We start from the raw sequence: 27770 nt of genomic DNA on the forward strand, positions 1-27770 counted from the left end.
ATTGGTGCTATGACTGCACTGAACCGAATGCCAACAGAAGGGCAAGCAGCTGACACAGACCTACAGAAACATGAGGGACCACTGTAGTACCCCCAGTTCTCACACGACTTGTCCACTCTCTGAGGTACTGGACAGAATCGTTTGCAAGGAGCTTGCTACTCAGACTAGCTGATAGCATTGGCTTTCCAGGGGACATCTGACAGGATGAGAAGAGGTCAATCCATTTCCAGGACTTGGAAACCACCAGCTGAGACTCATTTCTTAAACTGCCATAGAAAACCCGGGATACAACCAAATTTTTTTGGAAGCGAACAAACTGTCAACAAAGGGTCCTCTTCACCAGGTAAGTGCTTTTAAAAAGTGTACTGACTGTGGTCCTTATGCTTGAGGAACTTGCTTCTGATATCTCACAGCTATCATTGACATTTGTTAAGACAGCCAGCCTGATAAAGAGGTCAGAAGTATCATTCTAATTGCTGCCTTGCTCTACGCCATGTGTTCCTTGGTGCAGTTATGCCTCCCTTTACCATTATGGAGCTCCTAGCAGCACACCATTCCGGGTCCAGCCAAGTAAGACAAATGCTAGAGAAAGATTCAAAAACAGCACAAATGCAGCACAAAGCATAGAGGTCATCCATTTTCTTGCTACAGTATGAAGCACAAGCACTGTGGCCAAAGCATTCAATTACATGGTATCTGTCAGTCTTTGCACACTCCAACAGCACCACAAAGCTGCATTTCTCCCAAAAGGCAAAGAAGATAAGTATTCCAGAAGGCTGGAGGCAAGGCAGGGAACCCAACTTGATGTGAAGTAACATCCCTCAAGAATAGGAACGATTGCAAATGGGAGTTATGATGTTTGACCTTTCATAGGAGAGCCACCTGGAGGCCACCTGAAGCAAGTGGTGGTATGGGGTAATCTCCATCTCAAATTATAAAATTTGAGTCAATTAGGCATTTATAAAAATATCTGCAGTATTACATATGATATAGATTTTAAAATGTTATGCGAACTCTGATAGTTCAGAACACCAATTGCTAACTGCCCCAGTTTATATAGAAACTTCTCATGGACTCTCTGAAGTATCTTGTATAGGTCAGTGTCTTACCTGATATTTTCTATATTCCTAGATCATTTCTATTCACTACAATGTTTGCTTTTTCCCTATTTTTATTTTGTCATTATCCATTTTATTCCCAGTATGTATTTCAAATGTTATTAGAAAATCTTAGCCACAAGTACCCTCAGAAGAATGAATAGGCAGCTCTCACTCAATGTGCTGAAGTGCTGTGAGCTTTTTGGATAAAAGAAAGGCCCTTTATTGATTGATCTCCAGCTCTAATAAAGAGCCTTTGATTCTCACTATTGTCCTAGCGTAGCCTGCCTAGATAACAGCAAGACCATTTCATCAGGAGGAGGAAAATTTTGTTTTTAAGTATTCCATTTTTGCAGACAATTATGCTTTCAGTTTACTGTGGTGTTAATAGGTTGGGGAACAATCCTTTGATGATAGTGTTAATAACCCCAGAAAATTCTGGGTTTCTTCTTATCAAGTCCTAGTTCTTTAGTTACAAGGAAAGTCTCAGGGGGAAAACTGGTGTAAAGTTGTCAGAGTCTAATATTAAAATAAAATTTACAAAAGATTTTATGGTGGGCATTAGTAGAGAATCTGATATTTGCTTCCATCTTAGCCTAATCAAACCATGATGAGTCTGGAGGAGCATAGCAGAGGCCAGACAGATCATATGGACATTGAAACAATATTCTATGATCTGGTACAAATCTCCCTGATCATGTGTTTTTGCATCAGCATAAGCAAGGAGATTTGTACCAGATGGAACTAGTTTACTGAAGGACTTATGGAGCAACATGAAGCTGGGACAAACCAGTCATTTAAATCTCTTGCCTCATCTCCACTGGGCCAGCAGTTCTCAAGCACCCATGGTGTTACAAAGGAAAATCTGTTAGTACAAGTAATTAGAGTGCCTCGGTGTTCATGAGCACTATAAAAGAACTTAATAGACAAACAACCAGACAGGAGAGTCAGTGAAATCTATTCAGCTATGGAATATTCTCCCAAGGAAAATAGTGTTAGCATCATTGCAGGTGTTTTTAATAACTAGCCTGAAGACATCAGGAAGTATATTTAAAAATATGGAACAGAGCACTGGGAGAGCTGGACTGGATGAATAGATATTTCTTTTTTCACCACTGCCACCCAGAGGTGGTGAGGAGAATTTAAGACCTCTCCTGCCCACTCAAACTACTCTTGCCTCTGCTAAATCTCCCAGCCCACAGAAATATCTAATTTCAGTAAATCCCACTTCTACCTAGTTATTTAAATGCTTTGTAGACACCATAATAAGCTCTAAGCAAGCGTCACCCTCTGAATCAAAGTTTAGAACCTGTGAAGGACTATGACAGTTTCCTTCCTGTAATTTGTAACTGGAATCAGTATGCTTTGAATGTAGCACAAAACTGAATATTTTCATCAGTAGGTATGAGGAAGTTATGAAAAGATTTGCCTTTTTAACCACAGAAGGATGTTTCGGGTTAAAGGACTCAAAAAAAGTCCTACATATTTTTGCAGCGATAATGGTATGTTAAGGCACCATCCTGAAATATTTACAAAATGGTTTCCCACCTCCCTTTGGGGATACTTATTTTAATTTATTTTTATCAGAGACATTTCAAGTAGTAGTAAGTGGCGAAAGGAAAAGTCCATTTGACTAAGTTACATAGGAAAACAGCTTTAGCAAAACTATATTGATCATATCTAATTCAAAGAAAAAAATACAATAGGAAAACCTAAGTTTATATAGTTTCATCTGTAAGAAATGGACTTGTTAGCAAATGAGCTTCCAGAAGTCTTGCAGTATTAATGTACCTGATGTGACCCATTAAAAAAACCCTGAAGAAAGATTGTTTCACTCCAATGGTTAAGACACAATCCCAAGTTCAAATTTTATTCCCCTGGAATTGTGAAGTTTGACAATAAGCAGTACTTTAGGATCCTGACCAGTTTGCTATTTTATTTTAACAATGTGAAAACAGTTGAATTTTTTTGTACAGATCTAAAGTTTTTGGAATTAAAGAGAGGCTATGTGCAATCTTAGGACTTAACTGTAAAACTTCTTAGATGGGTTTTTTTTCTTTTGAAGTGCAATTGCTAAATGTTCTTGTGCCACTTAGAGGATATTTTTAAAACACAGTCATGATCATATGTGAAGATACGATCATTTTGTAGACTTCAAGGTGTTCTGTACCACAGACAGACTATCCGTAAGAGAAGTGTTTCCAGGCTTCTTGTAAATTGAGCCTTTTCTTTGTATAACTGCCTGCAGTTATCACATTTACAGTGTTATTTGTGTTGTAGGCACACAAGTTGCCCACTTCTACATATACCCATTATAACACTGACAGACTAACAATGTTCATTTGGAACTACTCTATGGGTTATGATTAGCTATGCACCCACTGTGGCATTATACAGCAATTTTCCCAATACAATTATTTTCTTCAGTAGAATTTTAAAATATAGGTTTATTAGTTGGAATAGTTTACACGTCTAGAATGCTTCATCTTAAGAGATTCCTGTGTTTAACTAATTTTGTAATAAACAAGTTTTTTGAGGCAAAAAGGCAATTCTAAGGAACAATTGTATATAATTGCACCAAAACTTCACTAAAATTAAGGTTTCCTACCACTGGCTCATTTCCTTACAGAAAAGTTGCAGCTACTTTAAAAAAAAAAATCCCACTTCCATTGTTGAGGTGCACATCATGATTATATTACCCTAATGTTGCTGCTTAGAGTTTATCAATCTTGCCTCTATTTTCCTTGACAATTTTTCAAAATCAATTTTATTTTAGAGCACTTTGAAATTGTGATTGTTAAACTAAAAGCCTTGATCTCAGGTAAAACTTCCAAAAGAAGTAAACTGAAGAAGACAGGCAACATGTGAGGAATGCACACAGAATGTTTTCAGAGAGCTACCAAGGCACAACTCAAATTCACGGTACCTGGGCAGTGCTCAGGTTCAATGACCAGTGTTTCACACCTTCAGCCACCCACTTACTCTGATATGAAGCTGCTTGCAAACATTGGTGTTTGCAACAGAGCTTCAGTCCTGCTGCAGGACTTAAAATGCTCATAGAGTATTTCCCATCTCTCATTAAAAGTCATTTCCAGTAGCAGTGTCCCTATCACCATGCTGGGACCCTTGCTCAAGTGACTCGAGAGCATACTGCTTCTTTTGGCTTGTCACATTTTAAAACAGTAGTTGGTTCTCAACAAGGGGTACACGTACCCCTGAGGATACACAGAGATATTCCAGGGGGTACATCAGCTCATCTAGCTATTTACCTAGTTTTATAACAGGCTACATAAAAAGCACTAGCAAAGTCAGTATGTACTAAAATGCCATACAATGACTTGTTTATGCTGCTCCATATACACTGAAATGTAACTACAACATTTATATTCTGATTTATTTATAAATATATGGTAAAAATGAGAAAGTAAACCATTTTTCAACACTGTGACCCTTTTGTACTTGTATGTGATTTTGTGAAACTTGAGGGTACATAAACCAAATCAAACTCCTGAAAGGGATACAGTAGTCTGGAAAGGTTGAGAGCCACTGTTTTAAGTATGAACACAAGCCTGCTTAGCTAGCACCAGTTCAGGTGGTCACGAGGGACATTACCGCAACAGGATTTCGGTCTTGTATGTCATGGAGCATTGCATGTGCTGCTGCCAGCAGGCTCACAGCCAGACTAAAGCACATTACCCTCAACTGTTACACCTGGCTAGCCATTAACACGGCTTTAATACTATCTGCATGTCCAGCACTCCTCCAGTGAGCTCAGTGGATCACACAGGAGGGGTATCAGAAGCTCTATTTTTCAGGACAGAGCAACTCAGATGTGCTGCAGAAGAACCGCACCAGAGCTGAGCCTAGCACCCAGACATCTTGCTCCAGCCTGAAATGCCTCCCCCGCGCACGCATCAGTTCAGTTCGGTTCGGTTCTCTGCATTCCCACCCTAGCCATCCCTTTGCAGCCTGCCCCCGCCGCCCGGCTACCACCCGGCCTGCAGTCACGTCAGCAAGGACAGCGGGATATGAGCTCAGCCCCTTCTGACGCCCCACGCCAGCCCCAGGTGTGCTGCTGGGGCGCGGGCGAGTACATAGGGGTAGCCTCCAGGCTGACACTGCCCGAGAGGCAAGCCGGCCTGCCTCGGCGGCTCCAGGGCCCCGCAGGGTCCCCGGTCTCTGCAAGCCACGCGGAGGTACAGCAACGCGCCCCTACCCAGCCTAGCACCCCACGCGCAGAGCAGAGCTGCGCTGCACGGCGCTGCAGCAAAAAACCCAAGCAGGAGCGTGCGCCCCACCCCCGCACGTTCTCCCGGCCTTCCCACTTCCCAGCATTCATAACGGCTAAGGGATTATTTGCGGCGGCCTGTTGGGGGTGGGGAAAGGGAACAACGGATCGGCCAATAGAGAGCGAGGAACGCTTCCCCAGCTCCTCCCTCCAATCGGGCGGCTGAAACACGGTGGAGGAGGGGGGGAAGTGAAAACGCATGCGCATTGAGGACTGCACGGACGCAGGCGGAGGGATGGCGCATGCGTGGTGGAGAGCGGGCGACCTTGCGAAGGTGCGCGTGCGTGGAACGAGGGGGTGGGGCGGAGTAGGGGCGTTGCCAGAATGACATTGTAACGCAGCCTGCCTCTGTCCTGGGCTGAGCAGACCTCAGGCCTCCGGGTGATTCAAGTGCAGGCAACCCCACCCTCCAACCCCCCACCAATGTCACACATGCTGCATCAGGGCAGGCTGGGGGAAGGGTCACATCACAGCCTTGAGGTTACACCCTTCCTCAGCAAGGACCAGCTGGGTTAGCAAACATCTCTGTGCCTAAGTAAAATACATATTTCTGATGCCTTAGGGAATAAAGCAGACCTTGGCTGACTCCCTTACTTTGCGCATCATGGTGGAAGCATGTTTTAAGGAAGGCTTTGAGAGAGGGAGTCAAAGCGGCCTGATGAAGCAATGCAGGCAGCTGTAAGGGACACTGTGCAGAAAGGGCTTGGGAAAAGTTTGCTGTGAGAAGCAGCCAGCAGGGCCTCGGAATTGGTGTCATTAGTGGTGGGGGTGAGGGGCAATATAATAAGAAACCAGGTATGGGAAATAGGCAGGGTGATGTGTTCGTGGAAGCCTTTTGGCAAATTTGCTGATGTCACCAATTACGGGGTGAGTTGTGTGTTGAGTCTAAGTTGGTCAGAAAAAGGTGTGTGTTGCATCAACATGGCATTTGGTGGAAGTGCAAAATGAGTGTAAAATCCACACCTAGGAGCTTACTTTATTTTTCGGCCTAGGTCTCACTCTTCTTTTTTTGTCCCCTGTGTGTGATAATTGTATGCCCGCTAAATGCCATGCTGGTGCTACCTACATTATTTTGACTCTTACACCACTATTGAGATACCCACTGCTTTGTGGTGTTTGCCCTAGTGTTTTACGCATACCCTGATTGTAACATTTTCCTCTAGTAAAAGTATTATCCTCACTCTCCCTATATTCTGCATATGTAACTAATGCTGTCGGTTACAAAATTTACAGTGGTTAATATATATCCGTCAGCTATAATGTTGATGACAAAGAGCACCAAGTCCATTGGAGAAGCTGGTTTATAGTGTGATTCTGAGACGTTAGTGTCTTGTAAATCACTGTAACATACTGTAGTATATGTATCCCTAATGTTTCATACTGCATAGGCATAGTAGCTAACTGTAGAGTAACCTAATCTCTTATTGTCTTACCAAGATATTGATTTTCTCCTCTAATAATATTTTTACTATGTTCTGATTATTCTAGGGAGTGTGCATTACAGTAACATTTTACATATTGTGTTGCTAAACTTGACTATTATTAGTGCATCTAATAGTATTTAATATAAATCTGAAAATGGTACATCTTTACTCCTTGTGTGTGTCATTACGGTTTAAGCACCCTCATCCCTTTACTTTTTTATTAGAGACAACGTGAACTGTGTGGTGAGGGCCTGGTTTACACTGCCGGCGGCAGTCGACGGGAGATATGCAAGCTGCGTAGAATAACTTGCGTATCTCCCGTCGACTTCCTAACTTTTACTTACCATGGCATCTCCACTGTGCTGCACTGATGGAAAATACCCTCTGGTTGACGCAGCATTACTCTTCTTGTGGGAGTGGATTAACAGCATCGATCAGAGGGCACTTCTGGGATCAGTTGAGCGGGTCTCCACTGCCACTCAGTCGAGCCCACAGAATCAATCTTGCACTGACGGCATACCCTAGTTGTAGCTGAGAGGTGGGAATGGGGAGTTCTGAACTTTAGTGTAGGATTGACTAGGTGGGTGGTGGCAAATGAGAGGGGATCCTGAACAGCAGGAGCAATACAAGTGGCTCATGGCAATTGGGAGACAAGGATTTCGAACAGCAGGGTAGGTATCAGTTAGGTAGCAGCAGCTCTTGAGCTGTGAGGAACAGTCAGACAGACACAACAGTTGGGAATCAGGAAGGGTGGGGTGAGCAGAGTACCTTCAGCAGTATGGGAGGGTCAGGAAAGTAAGCCACCATTGTTGTTGTTGTTTTAGGAGCCCCAGTTATGGACCAGGACTCCATTGTGGTAAGGCAGTGTATAAAAACAAAACAAAAAGAGCTTACAATCTACATATAAAACAAGAGACAACAGATGGATACAGACTGACAGGGGAGTACAAGGAAACTAGGAGACAATATTGGTCAGCGTGATAGGCAGTGGTCTCAGCACACCAGCACCATAACTGTAGTAAACTTTTTTAGGCCTAATGGCAAAAGAGTTTTGAATGAGGATAATGAATTAGTTTTGAGGGTGTTTATGGGGAGCTTCTCTAAAACATGTGGGACAGCATGGAAGAAAGCACAAAGCTGAAAATTTAACAAGTGGGTGATATAGACTGATATGGGCTGATCAGAGGTGGGAATCATCCTTTTGATACTGAATGAGATAGGGTGAAAATAGGTTGTGAAAGGCTTTGAAAGTGAAGAGGTAGCTATGAAGAAGAGATCAACTGTGTATACAATGGATTGCAGCTCACAGGAAAGCACCTAGCAATGCATTGTCTATACATCTTATAATTAACTCTGTTTAAGATTTGATAATGTTTTAGACTTAATGAAATGCTCTGGTGCATTAAAAGAGGCAGACGGTTTAGCATCTAACATTTTAACATCTTTGTAATTGTGCATTTGTATACAGAAGAGGGCAGCCTTTCCCTGTTTCCTCCCTCAGAAAGTCAGGTAATGCTGAATGGTAGCATCGAAGTATAATGATACAAGAATGATATACAGGAATTGAGCTATGTTAACATGATATTTTGCTTATATATTTTGTTTTCTTAAGTCTCGCAAATGTGACTCTGGGTAACACATGGTATTTTGTATACCTAGTTTACACATGCAGTTACGGCAATATCATACATAAAGGTGATTGCACATGCAAGAGACCAGTGGTTTGTGGATTCTAAGAAAAACTGATTGATTTATAGTGTAGTGCAAATACTGCAAGCTAGCGATGTGACCAGTACTCAGAGCAGATTTAATTTGTATGCAAATCCAGAGTATTTGGAGTCACTCAGGGAGAGATGCTAAGAAAGACATAGAATATAACAATTCACACTGGCATACTGTAGAAACCCTTCTATACAGAAATCATAATGGAAAATATCAGCCAGATTCACTCCTGTACCAAGATCCTAGAGCAGTGTTTCTTAACCTGGGGGTTTAGAGAGGTTGCAAGTGCAGAGCTGGTATTGGGGGTGGCAAGAAAGGCAATTGCCTGAAGCCACAGGGGCGCCATGAAACTAAGTTACATGCCTCAGCCCCGTGGGGGTGGGACTCAGGCTTCAGGGGTACAGTAGTTTGGAAAGGTTAAGAACCACTGTCCTAGAGGCTGCTCTAAATTATAAAATCTGGCTGTGGTTCCCCACTGAGTCCAAGGGCTTTGTACTGGGTACAGAAATCCTCCATTTTGAAACAATTTGCAGAATCAGGGACTAACACTAAGTTTCTTGAAACAGCAACCTTGTCTTCTTATATGTCTGTAAAATTCCATGCACACCATGCTCTGGTACGTCGCAGAATTGACATCACATGAAAATTTGCCGGACAGGCACACTGTTTACTTGCCAACACTTTAATATGATGACTCGCAATATCATGAATGGTATTCTGCACACCCATTCAAACTAAAATACTTGCCTCAAATGAGTGAGTGAACAAAGTCTTGCAAAATTGTGCTATAAAAATAATTTGTCCATAAATTGTTATGTTTACAAGATTATTTCTTGGAGCCCAGTCAGTAATGATAGAGCATCGCCAGGTGACAGGCAATCAAACATTCTGTCTCATCCCAAAGAGTTTTGCTATATCTTTTTGGTATGAGGAAGGTTGTCACAATATCCATATCAGCCCCATCCCAGACAGGAAAAAAATCTTAAATGGTGGGAAAACAGAAACCATAGTTTCATCCAGATGATTCAAGAAAACATCAAAGATGGAAATCTAGTACCCAGCATCTCTGCTCAAATGATCACACCACTATTTGGATTGCACTTTCTCTGAGCAAGGCTCAGAACCACTAGGTCCTTCTGCACTAGTGCATTCCCAGTATAAGCAAGCACTGGTGTAACAACTCCATCCATGCAATTAGTCCACCACAGTGCACCAGTCACTGCTTAGGTGGCCTTGGGTTTCTGTACTCTACTGACCAGGAGTCAAGGTTTCTGTAAACTTCTCACCTGCACACATCTGAAATCCCATTGCATGATTTTGTCTCCAGCACCCACTTCTTTGCTATTGCTTTGTTACGAAGTTGCTTTTGGAGAATGTCTGAGGAAGAGCCATCATCACAAGAAGAAGAGAGAAAAAACAAAGAAGAAAGGGTTTGCCTCCTGCCATCCCCCTTGACAAGGGTATACCCTGCTCCCCGGGCTTTAAAAAGTGCCTCAGTTGCAAGGAATCTATCCTGATAACTGATGGACCCTCGCAGTATGTTCGCTGCCTGAGGGAAAAACACATTCCACGAAAGTGTGGATTGTGCCAACAACTGAAGCCCAGGTCCAGGAAAGACGTAGAGTTAAGGCCCAAACTCTTGCTCATGGAGTCGGGCTTTCAACCCCAAGAATCCCCGCAGGAATTGTCACTGCCACTGTCTACATCGGAGATGAGATTCTCACGCAAGACCACTAAGAGAAGGTCTGAGAATCCCTGTAGCGAGCCCCGATCAAGCGAAAAATGATCCCCAGCCCCATCAGTATCACTGGTACTGACAGCATCAAGCCACCTAATACTGGTACCCAGGGCACACGTCATACTGAGCCGACAGAACAAGTCAGACTGGCCAAAGACCCGATGGGCCCAGTACCGCGGGGGCGCTAAAAGTCATAGAAGATCCACCCTGGGGAAGGACACCGGTACCAACTCCGGTGCACATGGCACCGATGGACATTGTGGCCAGGTCCACATCTCCAACTCCATCAGTACAAGCCTCTCAGCACTGACAGCTATCTCCGGTATCAGCACCGTCCGCCCCACCGGATTTCCGGTGTGCGATGGATCTTTCGGTGACCGACGCACTGAACTCACCCTTACATAGTATCGAAACCCTGGTCCTGAGCACACCCAGATCCCCAGGTTCACCGCAGTCTCCTTATCGCACACCGTTGTTCTCGTCATCAGAGTTAGAAAGTGAACAGGAAGATGTAGGTTCCCGCCTCTCTTCTCACCCACCATATGGGGCCCAATTTCAATATGGGCATCAGGCATATCGTCCACCTGATCCACAATCTCCCTGGTTTGGCCAGCTATGGTACCAACCGCCGGGCCCCTACCCACTACAATGGCTGTATTGGGACTCTTGGCAGGCTCAAAGACAGCAAGACTCCCATGCCTCCAGCATAGCATACCAACAAGCAAGGAGACAGCCTCCTTCAACTGTGGCTTCAAGGGCTTCTGATCCCTCCAAACAAGGAGAGGAAATTGAGGCAGAGTTGAAGGAAGAAATCAGTCCCCAAGCCCACCTCTTATCATCACCACCAGAGGGGACTATGATGTTCCCTCCACCCTTGATGGCAGATGACTTTAAGCTATTCCAGGACCTGGCATAGAGGGTGGCAGAAGCCCTGCGAATATCATTACAGGAAGTGACAGAGTCCCACCACAGGTTGGTGGATATTTTACACTCTTCTACTCCTCTAGAGTGGTCCTCCTGATTAATGAGGCCATACTAGACACTGCCAGAGTCATATGGCAGATACTGGCATCTGTCCCGCCAACATGCAGATAGGTGGGAAAAAAAGTATTATGTGCCAGCAAAGGACACAGAATTTCTCTTTTCTTACTTGCTTCCCAATTCCATCTTTGTAGACATGGTCAACGCCAGGGGCCACCAGCACCAGTTTAAATCCACCCCTTATGATTGGACTTGTTACCCACACACTAAGGCAGGCACCTCACCTTTTCCCAGTCCATAGGGCTGCAGGTGTAACCTGGTTAATTTAGGCACCCTCTCCCTTACCCAGTCTGTAGTGCTCCGGGGGAAAGGCACCTACCCTTACCCAAGTCATACTCTAGGGCATAGGCATGCGTACAGGTGTGCTGGGTGTGCCCAGGCACACCCTAATGTGGGGTGTCAAACATCCGGCTCGCTAACCTTTTTGATGTGGCCCGCGGTGCCTTCTCACTGGAGGGTAGAGCTGCCGCTGAAAGAGTGGAGGGCACGTGATTTTTTGGCAGATGGGAAGACAGAGCGAGCTGCCGCCAAAAAAGAAGGAGCTGTGAGATTTTGCGGCAGATGGGAACACGCTGCGATCTGCCGCCGAAATACCGCTGCTCGCGATATTTCTCGGCGGAGACTAGGACGTGGCGAGAATTCCACCGGTGGGTAATTCAAATGTGGCCTGCCGGTGGAATTGAGTTTGACACCCCTGATAAACAACATGAAAATTCCCTGGGTGCACACCCTAATGAAATGTGCTGCGCACACCTATGCTCTATGGCTCAGGGTTGCTCGTATCCAATTCCTAGGGCTTGTGGTGAAACTAACCTGGTTAATTTAAGTACCCACACCATTTCCCAAATCATAGGGTTCTGAATGTATTCTATTGTGGGTTTGCAGAACCTTTTACCAGTTAGAGAATCTTGCACAGAAATAATAACCTTAACCTCTATTTATTAACAATTACCAAACATAATACACATGCTAAGCATACAATGCTATGCTCACCAATCCTGATCAGGCAGGTGGACTTTCCCAGTTGGCCAGGTAAGGGCAGTGTCGTCTGGGTTCTGGTTGCTGCATGTCACAGTTGTGCAGAGGATTCTAGCAGCTCAGATCTTGGGCTGTGTCTTGGAAGTGGATTCTTCTTCTTCTTCTCTCCCTCCCTTGAACCCCAGTTTTATAGTGAAACTTGAATCCTGCTTAGCTATACCTTAACCAATTATTTTACTAAAGTATTACAAAATAATTCTTTGACCAATCCTAACATGTTGCAAAATAATTCTTTAACCAATCATACCTGACCAACTTATTTGATTTAAATATTGCACACTTAGTTATGCAACAGACAGAAATCGTTCAGATAAACAATAAAGTGGATACCATAAGACAAAATAATAAGAAGTGTAGATTTTGTAACCACAACTGTTAAGTGATTCCTTGTCAGACAGAATGCTATCAGACAAAGTTTTCTTTAAATATCGTAAGATCTGTTTCTTTATCTGGTGGTGGTAGGTACTATTATGACAGTAGCACCTTCTTAACAGCCCAGTATTACATTGTCTGATGTAATTTAGATGGGGATGTGAAGATATGACCACAGGCTTCTTAGCTTATTGCTGCTGTCTCTCCTAATATGGCTGTTACTGTTTAGATAAAGAACAAGGCCTTAGCTTAGCCAAAAAACAAGGCCTCAGACCTTACCAACTGGAAATGATTGAACCTGTTAAGCAGGAAAGCATACTCAACAGCCACCCGCACTCTCCAGTTCCGTGTAGCAAACTATCAAGCCTTGGTAACAAAGTATGACTATCAGAACTACACGAAACTCAGTTCTTTTATTGAGCAACTCTCAGACTCTCATAAGGATCAATTCAGAGCCGTATTTAATGAGGGCCAACTGATGGCTGAGACATCCCTCCAGTGCACACTAGATGCTGCTGACATGGCGGCATGATCAATTTCAACAGCCATTGTGATGAGACTGGCTTCATGGCTTCATTTGTCTGGCTTCAAAGTCCAAACCATAGTAGAGGACCTCCCTTTTGAGGGAAGAAAATTATTCGCAGAGAAGACCAGCACATCTCTTCACATGTTGAAGGATTCTCGGGTGACTCTTCAATCCCTTGGGATATATACTCTAGCCTATAAAAGAAAGTACAGCCCTTAACCACCGATCAAGCCCCGATCATCACAATACAGGTCTCATTACTGATCACAAAAACCTTATGACCACAGAGGAAGAAGCCAAGGTTCCACAGGCAAAAACAATTGGGACCCCGACCAACTTCGTCTCAGCCCTCCACCTCAAAGCAGCAATTTTGATGGGTTGGTCAAGGTGCCACTCTCCTAACCATCATGCTGGAAAACCTTACCAATCCTTTCCGCAGCACCTGGGAATGGATAACCTCTGACAACTGGGTGCTGGAGATCATCCAGAATGGATATGCCATCCATTTCTCCTCCTTCCCCCCCCTCCCAAACATCCTTCCCAATCCCTCTTCAGGAACCCTTCTCACGAGAGTCTACTATGCTAAGAGGTAAACCATCTCCTCAGCATAGGAGCTATAGAATCTGGGCCTGTACATCTCAGAGGCAAAGGCTTCTACTCTCATTGCTTCTTGATATTAAAGAAAAAGGGAGGTTGGAGACCTATACTGGATCTCAGAGCACAAAGTGCAAAAATTCAAGATGGTCACCCTATCAACTATCATTCCAGCATTAGAAAACGGTTCTCGGCCCTCAACCTTCAAGATGCATACTTCCACATTTCCATCGTAGTGAGTCACAGACGTTACCTCAGATTCACGCTGGGCCAGGACCACTTCCAGTACAGAGTACTCCCTTTTGGCCTTTCATTGGCCCCCAAGATACTCTCCAAAGTCCTTCCGGTAGTGCTCACCCACTTATGCTCTCAAGGCATCATGATTTATCTTTACCTGGATGACTGCCTTTTCAGGGCATGGTCTTTCACAGAGGCCCAATGAGTCACTGAGACCACATGGGACCTGTTTCTGAATCTGGGCCTACAGATCATCGAACAAAAGTCGACTTTAACAATACAGAGGCTAGAATTCACAGGAGCTGACCTCGACTCCATTCAGGCGAAGGTGCTCCTCCCGCATCACAGATTCCACAGTATCTCCTCTTTGATAGAGCCAGTACAATCCAGCCCCTAAGTTTTGGCCAGACATTGCCTCCGGCTTCTGTGGCACATGGCCACAGGTACATCGGTTATTGCTCATGCCAAATTATGCATGAGATGCCTCCAAGCATGGTTTGGTTTGGTTTAGAGGCCGAACAGAGACAGCATTAGCAAACTTCTGTTGATGCCCACCAGGGTCAAATAATCCTTGGACTGATGAAAGAACCCAGTAAACATCTGTATGGGAATCCCGTTTGTTCAGTCTTCCCCATCTCTGCCTCTGACCACCGATGCATCGCTCATAGGATGGGGTGCACATCTCAGTGGTCACACAATACAGGTCAAATGGTCTCCACATCAACCTGCTCGAATGCAGAGTAGTCAGAAATGCATGCACTCACTTCTTCCTAATGATCAAAGACACACACACAAGGGTCATGATGGACAAAATGGCCTGCATGTATTACTAGGGTAGTGAGGAAGGGGAAACAGAGCTTCTGTCACAGACTTGCAGCAGGAATTCCATGCACTGCTGGTCTTGTTCTCTGGCTCTGTATGTATTGTTAGAACAACCTCTATCACCTCTGATGTGCAGCTCATTATGCTAGGAAATCAATTTTCAAAACCTCCAGCAAAAAATTCTCTCCCCGAAGAAGAGTGAACACTGACAATTCAGCTTTGTGTCCATTTTGAGACTATGCTGCAGAATGGCATAATTTCCGAGGGATGTACGGGCCTTTCTCATACTATTCCTTGGGGTTCCCAAAAGGCCTTTCCAAATCACCCAGAAGCCAAAACTTCAGGGCACTGTGCTGGAAACTCTGAGTTAGGTACTCCGAAGGCAAAGCAGTTATAAAATTTGAACATGTATACACAGCCCTACTTCAGCTCTATCTTCATTCTGGTGCACACTCACACAATAGAGACAAGAAAAGCCTTATTTCCCCAGCTTTATTTTGCTGTGAAATGTCCTATACAGTACTGATCTCCAGTTGCTGAAGCGGCAGCTGTGATGTGGAAAATGAGGAAATATATTCACTAGTATATTCACCTGATACTTGTCTGACACAGTGGTTGAAACCACAGTGATTCCCTTCCAAAATATCCCCTGTCCCTTTGTGAGAACTCTAGTTCTGAGTCAGTAAGGAAGTGATTGAAAAAATAGAAACAGCCTTTAAGCATTTCTGCACGTTCATAATCTTCAAGACACACCATTCAGTAATGATTTAAGTTATTGGGAGGTAGAGGTTTCCTCAAAACAGTTTGTACAACGGTGTATATGAGATATTAGAGCAAAAATCATTTCTGAAATGTCATCTATTTTTATCTTCCAGTCTACATTGTGTGTACTTGTTATTCTCCAGGGTAAGCCATTTATATTTCTTTCTTTCTCAGTAGTTCTTTAAGAATGGAATGTGTATACTAAATTCAGATTAGACATCTGATTCTGTTCCAAATTAAATCAAGGGGAATTTTGCCATTTGGTTCAGTGGCTGCAGGATTGGGGCAATATTGAAGAATATTTTAGGAGGAAATAGAAGTACATGCTCAGAGTTTTTCAGTATTGTTCATTTCTGTATATAGCCTATGCTTATAGTGAGGTGATCCATTGCAAAAGAAATTACCTCAGTATAAGGGGATTTCAGTGTATTTGGAAAATTGGCAAAGACAAACATAATAAGAAATCCGTTTATTATAATAAAATATATTGTATATTTAATATCGGAAAGAGTATTGCACTGAATTGTGCTCAGATGATAGTAAGAAGCTAAAGACACTTTAAGGATGATAGGTACCAGAGTAATTTGTGAGTGTATCTTTTTTGCGTCTTTCCAGGAGGCAAAAACAAATAACTTGACTAGTGTCAGCTGCTGAAAATTCCCCACAGTTGGCATCAGAATATACTGGTAATGGCATCTTTTCATCAAAGGATCTTATGGCACTTAAGAAACATTACTTATTTGAGCATCACAAGGCTGCTAAAAGAGAACAAAAATATTGAACTATTTGACAGATGGGGAAAACTGTAGCATAAAGGAGTAAAGTGATTTGCCAAGATCATACAGTGAGTCAGTAGCAGAGCTCGGAATAGGACCCAGACATCTTGACTTCTCGTTGCCTGCTCTAGCCATCAGGATAATTTCTATCTTAGAATTTAGAAACCTGCATCATCTATTTCATTATTATGCCGAGAAACCTATTGCGCTGTTCTGTAACTAAAAATGTTTTGCATGGACTTACTGTATTACATTTCTTGTGCACAGTGATATGACAACTGTAAATGGGATGCTGGGTGCTTCTGTTACACTGCATCTTGAGTATACCGACTTGGAACATGCCACTCACATCACTTGGACCTAGGGAAAAACTTTGTTAAGTAACTGGACAGATTGTATCAATAGGTTTACTATCTTTTCTAATGACACCTAAGCACTTTCCAATACAGAGAAAGAGGATTAGGGACAATATACAGTGAATGTGTATAACTAAACTGGAAATCATGTCTACCAAAGAATTTTTCAGCTACACGTATATGGTAGACATAAAAGTATAATCCTAATGTTTTACTGTGTAGGAATGCGTGGTGCAGACCCACCATAGTTTGTTATGGCGTATTATGTTTGTCTACTCATTATCATATGCGTCTCACTTATTGGCTGATAGTTTTGAGTTTGTTTGGTCCCATGAGTAACCCGAGGTTCTGAGATGCACTTGATGATTGTATTTATTTACTAGTCACTCATAGCATCACCCTTGGGCCAAGATTTCCAATGCCAGGAGCCTAGAGTCAGGCTCCTAAAAACTTTACTTAGGCTCTGAAATAAGCAACTTAATTTTCAAAAGTGCTGACTACCCCTCAGCTCTCATTGAAATCCGCTGGATGCTCAGCCCACACTGATGTAGTGCTAAAATGGTTTTCGAAGCCTAATTTTAGGTGTCTGTTTTTTAAAATTGTGGCCCCTAGGTCATGTTTTAGGAAGTGCTAGCCTATACCTTGAGAGATGTGAAAATAAATTAAATGTTGTTTTTTTTTAAATTTTAAATTGTGCTTTGAATAAACAGCAGTTAGAACGCAAGATGCATTTGCAAACTGAGTCAAGCAAGGTTTCTATAGATTTACATTGAAAATTCAAAGGATGTGAATCTGCACTCAGTCCAAGCTCTTCTTGGAGTGGAGAGTTGGCGAGGGAACAGGGGGTTGGTTGTTGCTCCCTGATTCTCAGCCAGCTGCCTCAGTGCAAACTAATTTCTCAGGAACTTTGTGCTAGTGGAAGATTGGACATTACTGCATTCTACCCTGCCCCTCAGCCAGTCTGCCTTCACTGCACTCCTGCTACACCCTCTCCCTCCTCTTTTGCCAATAGTGGTGGGACTGCAGGCAGAGGAGGCAGCTCTGCCTCTTCTGCAAGAGAGACTTGAACAGGAGACATTTTCCACTGGTCATCTCAGCTTTAAGATTGCATGCAGCGCTTAATTTGTGTCAGGGCTGAGCCCCGCATCTCTGGGCTTGGCAGTTCATAGCCCTGGCAACTCTGGGCTTGCTGCATCAGTTATGAAAGTAAATAAATTGCTTGTGGCTTGGCATCTAATTGCTTGAACCCCAGCACCTCTTTGATTATAAATTAAGCACTGGTTACGTGACACAAAGTGGCCTTAGCAGACTGGAAAATCTGACCCAATTACAAAACTGTAACTGAAACAGAAGGAAGGTGAGTCATAGTAACAGTGAGAATGACCCTTCTCTGTTCAGGGGAAGGAGAAGTCAGAGGAGAAGTTGGTAATTTTTATCATACAGTGCATGGACGGATGGGACGGATGGACAGATAAATGAGAGATCTTATTCCCTTAGTGCTATAGTTACCTGTCCATTTTAAGCTACGTTTTGCCACACAACCCACCTTACTGTAGTCATTACGAAGCAATCTGTATGAAATCTTATGTGGGTGATTTTATGTTAGGATAGAATTTGGGATAAATTGGACATGGGTGCTTGATTATATGAGTGCACAAAATGAGTTGCTTGCACTTTCTGAAAAAGTTTCCTAATTTGTTTTTATTTTTTGGCTCCTGCTATCACAGATATGACTTGATTTAGAAACTCCAAATTTGTTTGGCTTTATTGGCCTCAATGATGCATTCATTAGTTGTGGAGAATTTGGGTCAGAAAATGATTAAATGCAGATGAAATATTAGGGACTTTGCATACTGGCTTTCATATACTTTACCAAAAGTGAGTCCACAAGCTGTTTTTTTTTTTCTAAGCATGCATTTATGCAGCATGTCTGCCAATGCATTGGAGTTGTTCTCATTCACACATTAGGGCTAAAGGCATCTTAAAACTCATGTCTATGCTAAGTTTCACTTAGTGTGTCCACAGGTAGTTAGAACTGCTTGTTTCTTGTTCACTTGTTCTGACAATAGGGTAGCCAAGTTCCAGGAATGCTTCCCCCAAACCATCAGGACCTTGATTTGTCTGGAAAATGTTTAAATCAACTATGCTGTGTCTGTGCAGTGCCTAGCACAATGTGGCTCAATTCTCATTTGGTCCCTAGGCACTGCCATAATAAACATGATCATAGTAGTATGGTTCAAATATGTTTCTTCTGTAAATGGGCTTTGCACATTTCAGTAGGAGTCCCTATTCCCAAAACAAGTGCCAGTAAGTCATGCTCTCTCGGCATGACTGTGGTCAAGGAAATAGGCCTTCCCATGATTCCAAGGAAATTATCCATAGACAAAAACAACTACAGTTTCTCTATTAAAAGCAAACTGTCGGTAGGCAAGTTCCATCATCACAACACGGCTAATTAACCTGGGAGTCTGTCTGTCTGTAAAATGTCTTCAAGTTAGTAAAAGATTTTAAAAGCAAATGTATATAATTTCATGCAGTATGTAATCACTCTGAGTGTAAAATTTATATGTTCTAAGCAAATGTTCTCATGCACTTGTATTCTTTCTTTATCATCAGGGGCCACAGAACGAGTGAGCATTGTCAGAGGAACTGTAGGTGACTGTGTTATTCTTGATCTGCACAACTGTACAAACATAAGTATTAAGACTACATGGAAGAAAGGCAATATGCTTGTGGCCAAGACGAAAAGTTACCCTGTAAATGGCTCTGGAACATACAAGAACAGATTTCATGTATTCCCCAATGGCAGCTTGAGTCTTTGCCCCATGTGGCTGGGGGATGAGGGTCAGTACACAGCAGAAGTGTTTGATCAAGGTGGGATAGGTTTGTGCCATCAAACAATTCAACTAGAGCATGATGGTAAGTATCAGCCCACTCTGCAGTGCCTCTCAGGGCCTGTAGATTATTTCAGTAAAATGCAAGTGTGACAGTGTAGTTTTAGTATGTATCAGTGTATTGTTCAGTTCCCTCTATCTGTAGCTGAAAAACTGGTCTGAAAAGGTCATTTAACTAACTCAATTTTTGTGGAGGGTTAAAATACCCAGAAAAATGTTCCCACATTTCTGAACTGCATTTCTGGTCTCCAGCTCCATGTGACCCCACAGTGAGTTTTTAACCAGAAACAGCAGATCTCCTGGTAGAGACGGAAGATCTACTGCAGATAAAATAAGAAGCACACATTTTTATAACCAAACTTGAACCAAAACTTTTTAAAGACTCTAGTGTATTAGGGAAAGTTTAACTTTCCATTTTTGCAAGTGTGCCCTTTTCACTTTTGGGGTCCAACCTGAACTGGAGCCAGAATTGCTCAAATTCCCGTGGGAGGAGCTGTTCTCATGGTTTATTGACTAGGACTGCAAAACGGAAATGCAGGACCTTCCAAAAGAGAGCTTTCTAATGAGATTTTGAGACCAGTGCTCAGACTCCAAAGATTTGGGTAACTTTTGGCTAAGTCTCAAATATGGTAAAATATCCAAACATGTGGCTGTTTATCAAAAACAAACCCAAACTCCAAACCTTCCTTGGGTTTCCAGTACAAGAGTAAATCAGAATTTGTAGGAGAAAAGTTCAGTTTACACAGGTTTTACTGGTGTGACTGTTGGGTTTTGTTTTTGCCCAACAAGTATTTTAAATGTTGAAACGTGGTCCAGTTGTTCAAACATTAAATTTCTGCCTACCCTAGCTCTCCTTTTATTCCTTGCTCTGCTGTGCTTTGATCTCACAGGCTAAACAGATGCAGGCCACCTTCAAGTCATCTCCTAATTTGTGTAGGAAAGCATCCAGTGCTCCAGTAAGTTGTGCTGGTGATTCAGTTGGTGGCACTCTTCCATCTGTATCAAAACTGAACGTGGACTGTGGCCTGGTACTAGGGACCATTGTTTACAGGAAGTGCTGACTTTTGGATGAGTGATTAAAAAACTGAAGGCCGGACCACTCAGAAACATTAAGTTTCCATACCACATTATGTAAGAGAAGAGCATTCGTTATAGAAGTCTGGTCAAATTGTGCAGTCTGCCTTCCCTAAATTCTCCCTGCTGTTTTGATTGGATATTGTTGCCACTTTTTGACCTGAGAAGCTATTCAAGGTTTGGGGGATGTTGCAGTTGGGAGTAGAAATTGGAGATGGTCATGCATTTATTTGACGCAGTTTTGTTTATTTACAAAGAATGTACAAAGTCTTGTGTCTCCGAATGCAGAAGGAATCAAATAGCAAGAAATATATTTTTTTGCTCACAACACCAAGAGTGCTCTTTTCAGCCTGCACCCTTGGCCCAAATACCTTCCCCCAGGTTTCTTCCAGGGTACGCTACACACTTAGCTGCTCTTTCATGTTGCCTCTTTCACTCTATTTATTTGTGTCTGACCTTAGTTTTCTGTGAGGTCTCTCGTCACACAGTTCTGTGAGATTGTTACACATGCACGCACGCACTCCTACCTTTGACAATACTCAGCCAAAAGTTCACATATACCTTTTGTCTTAAGTGGGACTTATGTGTATGGTTATGTTAATTGAAGGGTGAGTTCTCACTGACCAATCTCAATGGGGTTTGAACTCAACCTGTAATTAGGTTTCCCCAACTTCCTAACAATATAGTATTGTTCTTCACTTGCTCGTCTAATGAACTATTGTGCAATTTACTATTGTAAACGTGGCATTGTGTGGTGTTTCAGTGTTTCCTCTTGATGTAGTGTATAAAATACTTTGTGATCATTTGGGGTGGAAAAGGTATAATAAATATGCAGGAAAGCACTGTTTTTATTTTAAGTCCATATATACGAAACTAGGTTTAACAAACATATGCCCCAGCACTTGACTTCAGCCCTACATTTTGAAAAGATACAACAGAAAAAGAGATCTCTCAGTTAAAGGGGAACATAAAAATGCTTTCTCCCTTACATTTAGCAGAGATGGCTTTTCCCCCTCAGGAAATGAAACAGCATCTGTTCAAGAAGTAACAGGAATTGTCGGCGGCTCCGTTTTCCTACAACTACCAGATTGGAATGACGTGGTCCAGATAACGTGGAGGAAGGGCAGCTTGTTGATTGCTGGGTTAAATTACTCTCAGTCGGAGTCCCATGGGGGATACACCACCAGATCTGAGATCCTACCTAATGGCACGCTCAGACTGGACAGGATTCAGAAAAGTGATTGTGGACGGTATTCAGTAGAAGTGCGAGACAGAGATGGGAAGATTATATATCAGAGAATAATTGATTTGAAAGTCGGTGAGTATTTCTCAATTAAAATGTAAGGAAAAATGGGAAAGTGTTAATATTCTATGTACTTTAAAAGTGGTTTTATCCTTCAGTTAAATATTGCAAAAATACTCATTCCAGGTTCAAAATGTGAGCACAGAAGAACTATGTCAGGGCCATTCCATAACTAATTAACACATTAATGAAATAGAGGCTAGAGATGGGTGAAATTTTTCAGCGGAAAAAATTTTGGTGAAAAATGCAGATTTGGCAACACTGAAATATTTTGCAAATTTGTGTTGATTTTGCAAAATTGTTTCACTCAAAAATGTTTTTAAAAATTCTGAAAAAAATGGGAGAGAGAAAGGAAACATTACTTCTGGGCTCTCCCTTATTATTCTTTCTAAAAAGATTAGCCTTCTTACGAGCCAAGAAACACTTAGCTCAGTTTGGGCTGAAATTAGCATGAAAAGGAATTCAGATTAGGGTTTCTTTTCTTCCCCATTTGTTTTAATGCCATCAAAAGTTGTAATTGCAATCAGCTAAAGCACTTTAGCTAACAAACAGCCTGTTATTTAAATGGGAGAGAGTTAGAACAGGGTCTCAGCTGTGCAGCTCATTTTCCTGTGCCCTGTTTTCCTATGAGCAGTGTGTTATACTGGTATTTTTCTGTGTGGATAAGACCCCCTAACCATGCCTGTGTATATGCATTGCCCTTCCTCCTCCTTGCTGTCTGTGCAGTTGGAAATTCCAGAGCGCATTGCCCTATGTGCTGTTGGGGCCATTCTTTGTGCATGTCCTTCAGTCACTCTGTCTCATATTGAGACACTATGGGATAGTGTTACCTGCACACTAGGGCACCCCACCTTTACCCCAATCTGTAGAGCTCAAGGCATAACCTGGTTAAGACACCCCTACCCTTTCCCAATCCGTAGGGCTTCAGGGGAAAGGCACCTACCCTTACCCAAATCGCAGTCTAGGGCTCAGGGTCACCCATTCCCAGTCCATAGGGCTCGGGGTGTAATCTGGTTAATTGAAATACCACTGACCTGGAGCGACTGCTGGGGGAGCGTCCTCACTCGATCCCCAGTGGCCATCCGGCGGGAGATCTTCCTCCCTGTACCAGGGATCTCCACCACCCTTTGGGGGGACCCAACGTGGGCTTGCCCGGAGACACCGGCCCCGTCTCGCTTGGCGGAGAGGGGAGCGGAGGTGGCATAGGCAGGCCAACAAGGCTCTTGCTGCCAGAAAGCCTCTGGTGTCGATGGCATCGGCAGGGGCACTCTTCCACTCCCAGGAGTCGGGGGAGACTCCCTGCTCGGAGATGCAGACACCAGAGAAGACTCGAAGGGCCGTGGCTGGTGCATCTCTGCACTCGACCCTGCCCGTACGGAGTGCTCTGTGCACTCTCTTTTTCTTAGCACCTGGTGCTGGCGGCACACTCTGCACCTAGGAGACAGTCGGTGCCGAAGCAGAGTGGGATGCTCAGATGCTGGGCAGAGTGCTGTCTCCCTGAGCAGGGCTTTTAACCTGATCTCCCAGTCCTTCTGAGTCCGAGGTTTAAAAGCCTTGCATATCTTACAGTTGTCTTTCCTGTGCTCTTCCCCGGAGGCGCTTAAGGCATCGATCGTGGGTGGGGGCTTGAACTAGGTGACCGCTCCAAGTCCCTCGGGGACTTCTTATCTAACTAAACTTAACAGCTACTTAACAACTATTTAAAACTAACTAACTTCGAATAACAGAGTTCAAACAAAGGGGAATGGCACTTGTAGAGAGCAAGGCTAGTTCCATGCAACTGTCACGGGCGGAAAGAAGGAACTGAGGGGCCGTAGGGTTGGCAGTGCCTCATATACCGTGGCATGTGCGCGGGGCTCCAGGGGGCACCAGAGCCGGCCCTATGGGGTCTGCTAAGGGGAAGAAGTTCCAGGTAACCATGCACAGTGGGCATGCACTCACCTATAGTGGAATGGACATGAGCAGTTCAATATGTCAAGGTAAATGGCCATTAATAGATAATAAATGAGAATGGAATAGACCTTGTAGACTAAGCATGTTTTGTGCTCCTGGTGATACTTACCTGTTATGATCCACAGGACATGTTGCTCTGACTGGAGAACAGAACCCTACAGTATTGCTAATTAATTTGTTTCTTTATCTGGTGGTGGTAGATACCATTAGGACAGTAGCACCTTCTTAACAGCCTGATATTACATTGTTTTGAAGTAATTTCAGGAATGTGAAGATGTGACTACCTGCTACTTAGCTTATGGCTGCTGCCTCTCCTGATATGGCTGCTACTGCTTAGCTCAAGAACAAGGCCTAAGCTTAGCCTAAAAAAACAAGGCCTCAGACCTTACAATAGCTGCCCGGATTTTCCCAGGATGTACAAAGACATGATAGGTATTGACTCAAATTCAGCTGGTATATCATTGTGAAAATAGCTGCTGTGAAGATGTTGTTCACCAACTATTGTTACACACAGCTCAGATGCTGGTATCACAAACGGAACCGAAAAAATATTATATTTGTCACTTGATCAAGGCCCTTACTCAGATCTAGAATTGTTTGCTTTTTTGTTGACTCTGTCACCATTCATTTCCAGACAGTAATAACCACAGCAACCAGTCTCATTTCAGGTACTGTACATACAGTTGATACTCAGGCATACTCAGACTGCACCAGACTTACAAAACGCATGATTACCATCCTGTAAGTCAGCTGAATTATATAACGATGACAAAATCTTTAATGCAGGAGAAAGCTTAGCTAGAACTTTTATCTTTGGACTGAATTCATCCCTGTTGTGGCTCCAATGGAGTTACACCAAAGTGGAATATGACCTAGTTGCTTTAAAGTAATGTTATGGTCAGACAGACTCTGCAAATATCATCTTCTTATCTGGTGGTTCAGCTCCCTGTGTGCTTTTACATAACATGTTGACTTCACAGACCAAAACAAGGTTCTCTTTTTAGCTCATCAAAGGCAGGCCAAGCTGCAGTACAGAGTGCTATAGCCTATACTACCTCATAAATCTTCAACAGAATCACCAGCTCGCATTTGACCACATATTTTTAAGTTTGGTTATGTTGTGAGAAGCAGACGGAGCACAGCTGGATCATCAGATCCCATGCTGTGTTTGCAATGCCAGCTGTTAGGAAAACTCATTTTTGGCTTGTAAACTAGGCCAATTTAATTTGCAGATGCTGAGAGAAAATAAATAGGGAATGCCACAATTTTGTTTCATAGAGTTACTTTTCTGACTAGACTGCACTTGAAGGGAAGTCAGAAAAACAGAAAAGATAAATAAAGCGTTGTTGTATGGTTGGTTAGTATATGATCTTTTTATGCAGTAAATATATAGCTGGAAATTACAAAAAGAACCATGTGTAACCCTAACATAATGGGGCAAGAGGCTTTTTAAGTCAATGATATTTTCCATTGTATTCTCATTTTAGAACAAGAGATGGCTTCAACAGTTGACCCGCATTTACTGTTATTCACTGTGGTGGGAGTTCATGTTGCAGTATTCATTGTTGTGTTGGGTTCACTTATATGGCACTTTGGAAAGTGCAAACACAGAACAGGTAAGGATTCCCTCGTCAACTCTGTATCAGAATGGGGGAAACCATTTTCACTGAAAATCAGTACATAGGGCCAGCCAGCCTTACATAATGGTTCCTAGTCTTTTTTGGCCTCCTGTATTTTCCAGACTAAGGGCCACATTTTTAAAGATATTTAGTTGCTTAACTTCCATTGATTTTCTGTTGGAGTTAGGTGACTAAATAACTTTAAAAATCTGGCCCTAAGACCTTAACTGTACCAGGAAGCAACTGCCATCTCCCCTTCAGTCATATAGCCGTGGAATTTGGACTGCTTCAAAATGTAGTTTTGGTCATGAGACTAGGATTTGGAAAAGTGGAAGGTAATGACCTGAGAGAGAATTTGAGCACGTTACCCTGATAATAACGTTCTGACTTTTGTGAAAAGTGCCTGGGATTTATAAAGGTCCAAAATGTCCAGGACCTCAGTTTTATGTTTCCTTCAAGAGGTGAATCTCAAGCAGAAGATTATCCCTGGCCCCATGCCAGGAAGCAGTTCAGTACTGACTCCAATGCCACCTGGGTCCTGTCTACATTACAAAACATTATCATGTGTGAACACGGTTGTGAAGAACTCAGTTTGCTGATCTGATACTGACCACTGAGTGTGGACTAAGACAAATGGCATGCAGCGATGAGTGGGAGGAGGGATCAACATTTAATCCTCACTAGTCGACACGGGACTGAACACGATTTGTCCCGCTCTATACTGATCTCTAAATCATCAGCAGCATTGCGTCAGCTAACTCTGTTCCTCACAACCTTATTCAGTCATAGTAACATATTGTACTGGGGGCCGTAGCCCGACTGAATCTCCAGTCCTCTCTGCTGCATCTGAGATTAGACTGGAGATCTCCTGTCCCAAGTACAGACAGACCATCTTTTAGTTTGTGAGTTTTGATAAGCTCACAGCCCTGTCTGCTATAGCCATGGGCATGACTCTAGAGGAATGGGAGCGAGGAGCACATGCCTCCAAATCTATCTGAGGGGAGATAACGTCTTTGTTCCCACAACCTCCTGTCACAGAGGGGAGGAGGAATTCAGTGTATCCCAGAAGGACTAAGGCTAGGCAAGTCTCCCTATCACCAAGAAGTCATTAGTCAGTTATTGACTGGATGTGTTTTGCAGCACAGATACAGAGGTGGTCCTGCACACAGGCAGCATGAGGAGCAACAAGTAGGCCAGGCCAGATATTTCCTGCCAGCTGTATGAGCAGAGAAGAGAGAGGAGACCAGGCGGCCCTTTGCTCCCACACCGGATAGGCAGATGGGGAGAGAGAGAGAGAGAGAGAGATGGCAGCTCGCCCCAGCATAGAATACAGGAAGGGCAGAGAGGAGGAATAAAAGTAGGAACAGAAGGGGAGAGCAGTATTTATTACGATCTGTAACATCAACACATACACATTTTCAAAGGATGCACCTCTGGGAGTGGCAATGAAGAACAGATGTGGTCCTCATGCTCCATGAGGGAGGTGAGAAAGTAAATGTGATGAATGGACAAGTAGCTTGTCAGTATTTGAAATGTCTTGGGCGGTGAGAGGGGAGAGATGTGAGAGTGAGGGAAAATGAAAGAGCTGGAAAAAAGGAGAGTGATCATCCTGAAGGGACAAGTAAACGGGCAGCAGCATGTGAGATTGAAGAGGGAGGCAAAATGGGGGAAGCAAAATGTCCTGAATGGCAGAGCCGTAACAAACAAAAGGCAGTTCAAGAGGCATTAAAATTAGCCCTGTAACACATCCATTGTTTAAAATTCATCAACTACCTCCTACTGGGCTTCACTTTCCCAGGACTCAGATAGCAGGAGGGGTGATGGATGGAAGGCAGGCCCCAGTAGAGTGAGCTCTGTGGTTATGCTAGTTTTGCCTTCCGTTGAGAGTCTTTCCCTGACGTCTAATGCTTTTCTTATTTTATTTGGGTTAAGGTCACATAAAAAATGTAAGCTTCCGGAATGTGAGTTGGGGCCTACACAACTATAACGAGGACATTTCGGAATCTGGAGAGGGAGACATGAGCAGCCCTGACCAAGGCAAGTATCCCAGCTGCCTGAGAGTGGTTCTGGGACCAGGAGGGTAAAGACTCTGCTGACAGCGCAATGTGTTTTGCTCAGGTTTGATATGGCTGGA

The 27770-nt window shown here is 43.3% G+C and overlaps 1 protein-coding gene across 1 annotated transcript; it reads left to right on the forward strand.

The window, feature by feature from the left end:
* The first annotated feature begins 219 nt into the window (after window positions 1-219).
* LOC137151933 (uncharacterized) lies at window positions 220-27720 on the forward strand. The gene is made up of 5 exons (XM_067546430.1): window positions 220-343; window positions 19410-19712; window positions 21780-22079; window positions 25505-25633; window positions 27569-27720. The coding sequence occupies exons 2-5, from the start codon at window positions 19520-19522 to the stop codon at window positions 27718-27720; spliced, it is 774 nt and encodes a 257-aa protein (XP_067402531.1). The 5' UTR covers window positions 220-343; window positions 19410-19519.
* Window positions 27721-27770: the final 50 nt, after the last annotated feature.

This window comes from Emydura macquarii, unplaced genomic scaffold (genome assembly GCF_026122565.2).
Source record: "Emydura macquarii macquarii isolate MOO-44397 ecotype Brisbane River unplaced genomic scaffold, CSIRO-AGI_Emac_v2 contig_1119, whole genome shotgun sequence".
NCBI lineage: Eukaryota > Metazoa > Chordata > Testudines > Chelidae > Emydura > Emydura macquarii.

What these genes read in the sequence shown, in the direction of transcription:
- LOC137151933 (XM_067546430.1), top strand. Translation starts at nt 19,520, where the DNA reads ATGCTTGTGGCCAAGACGAAAAGTTACCCTGTAAATGGCTCTGGAACA. An exon ending in AATTCAACTAGAGCATGATG is followed by an intron (nt 19,713 to 21,779) that starts GTAAGTATCAGC and finishes TTTCCCCCTCAG; the next exon opens with GAAATGAAACAGCATCTGTT. An exon ending in AATAATTGATTTGAAAGTCG is followed by an intron (nt 22,080 to 25,504) that starts GTGAGTATTTCT and finishes TTCTCATTTTAG; the next exon opens with AACAAGAGATGGCTTCAACA.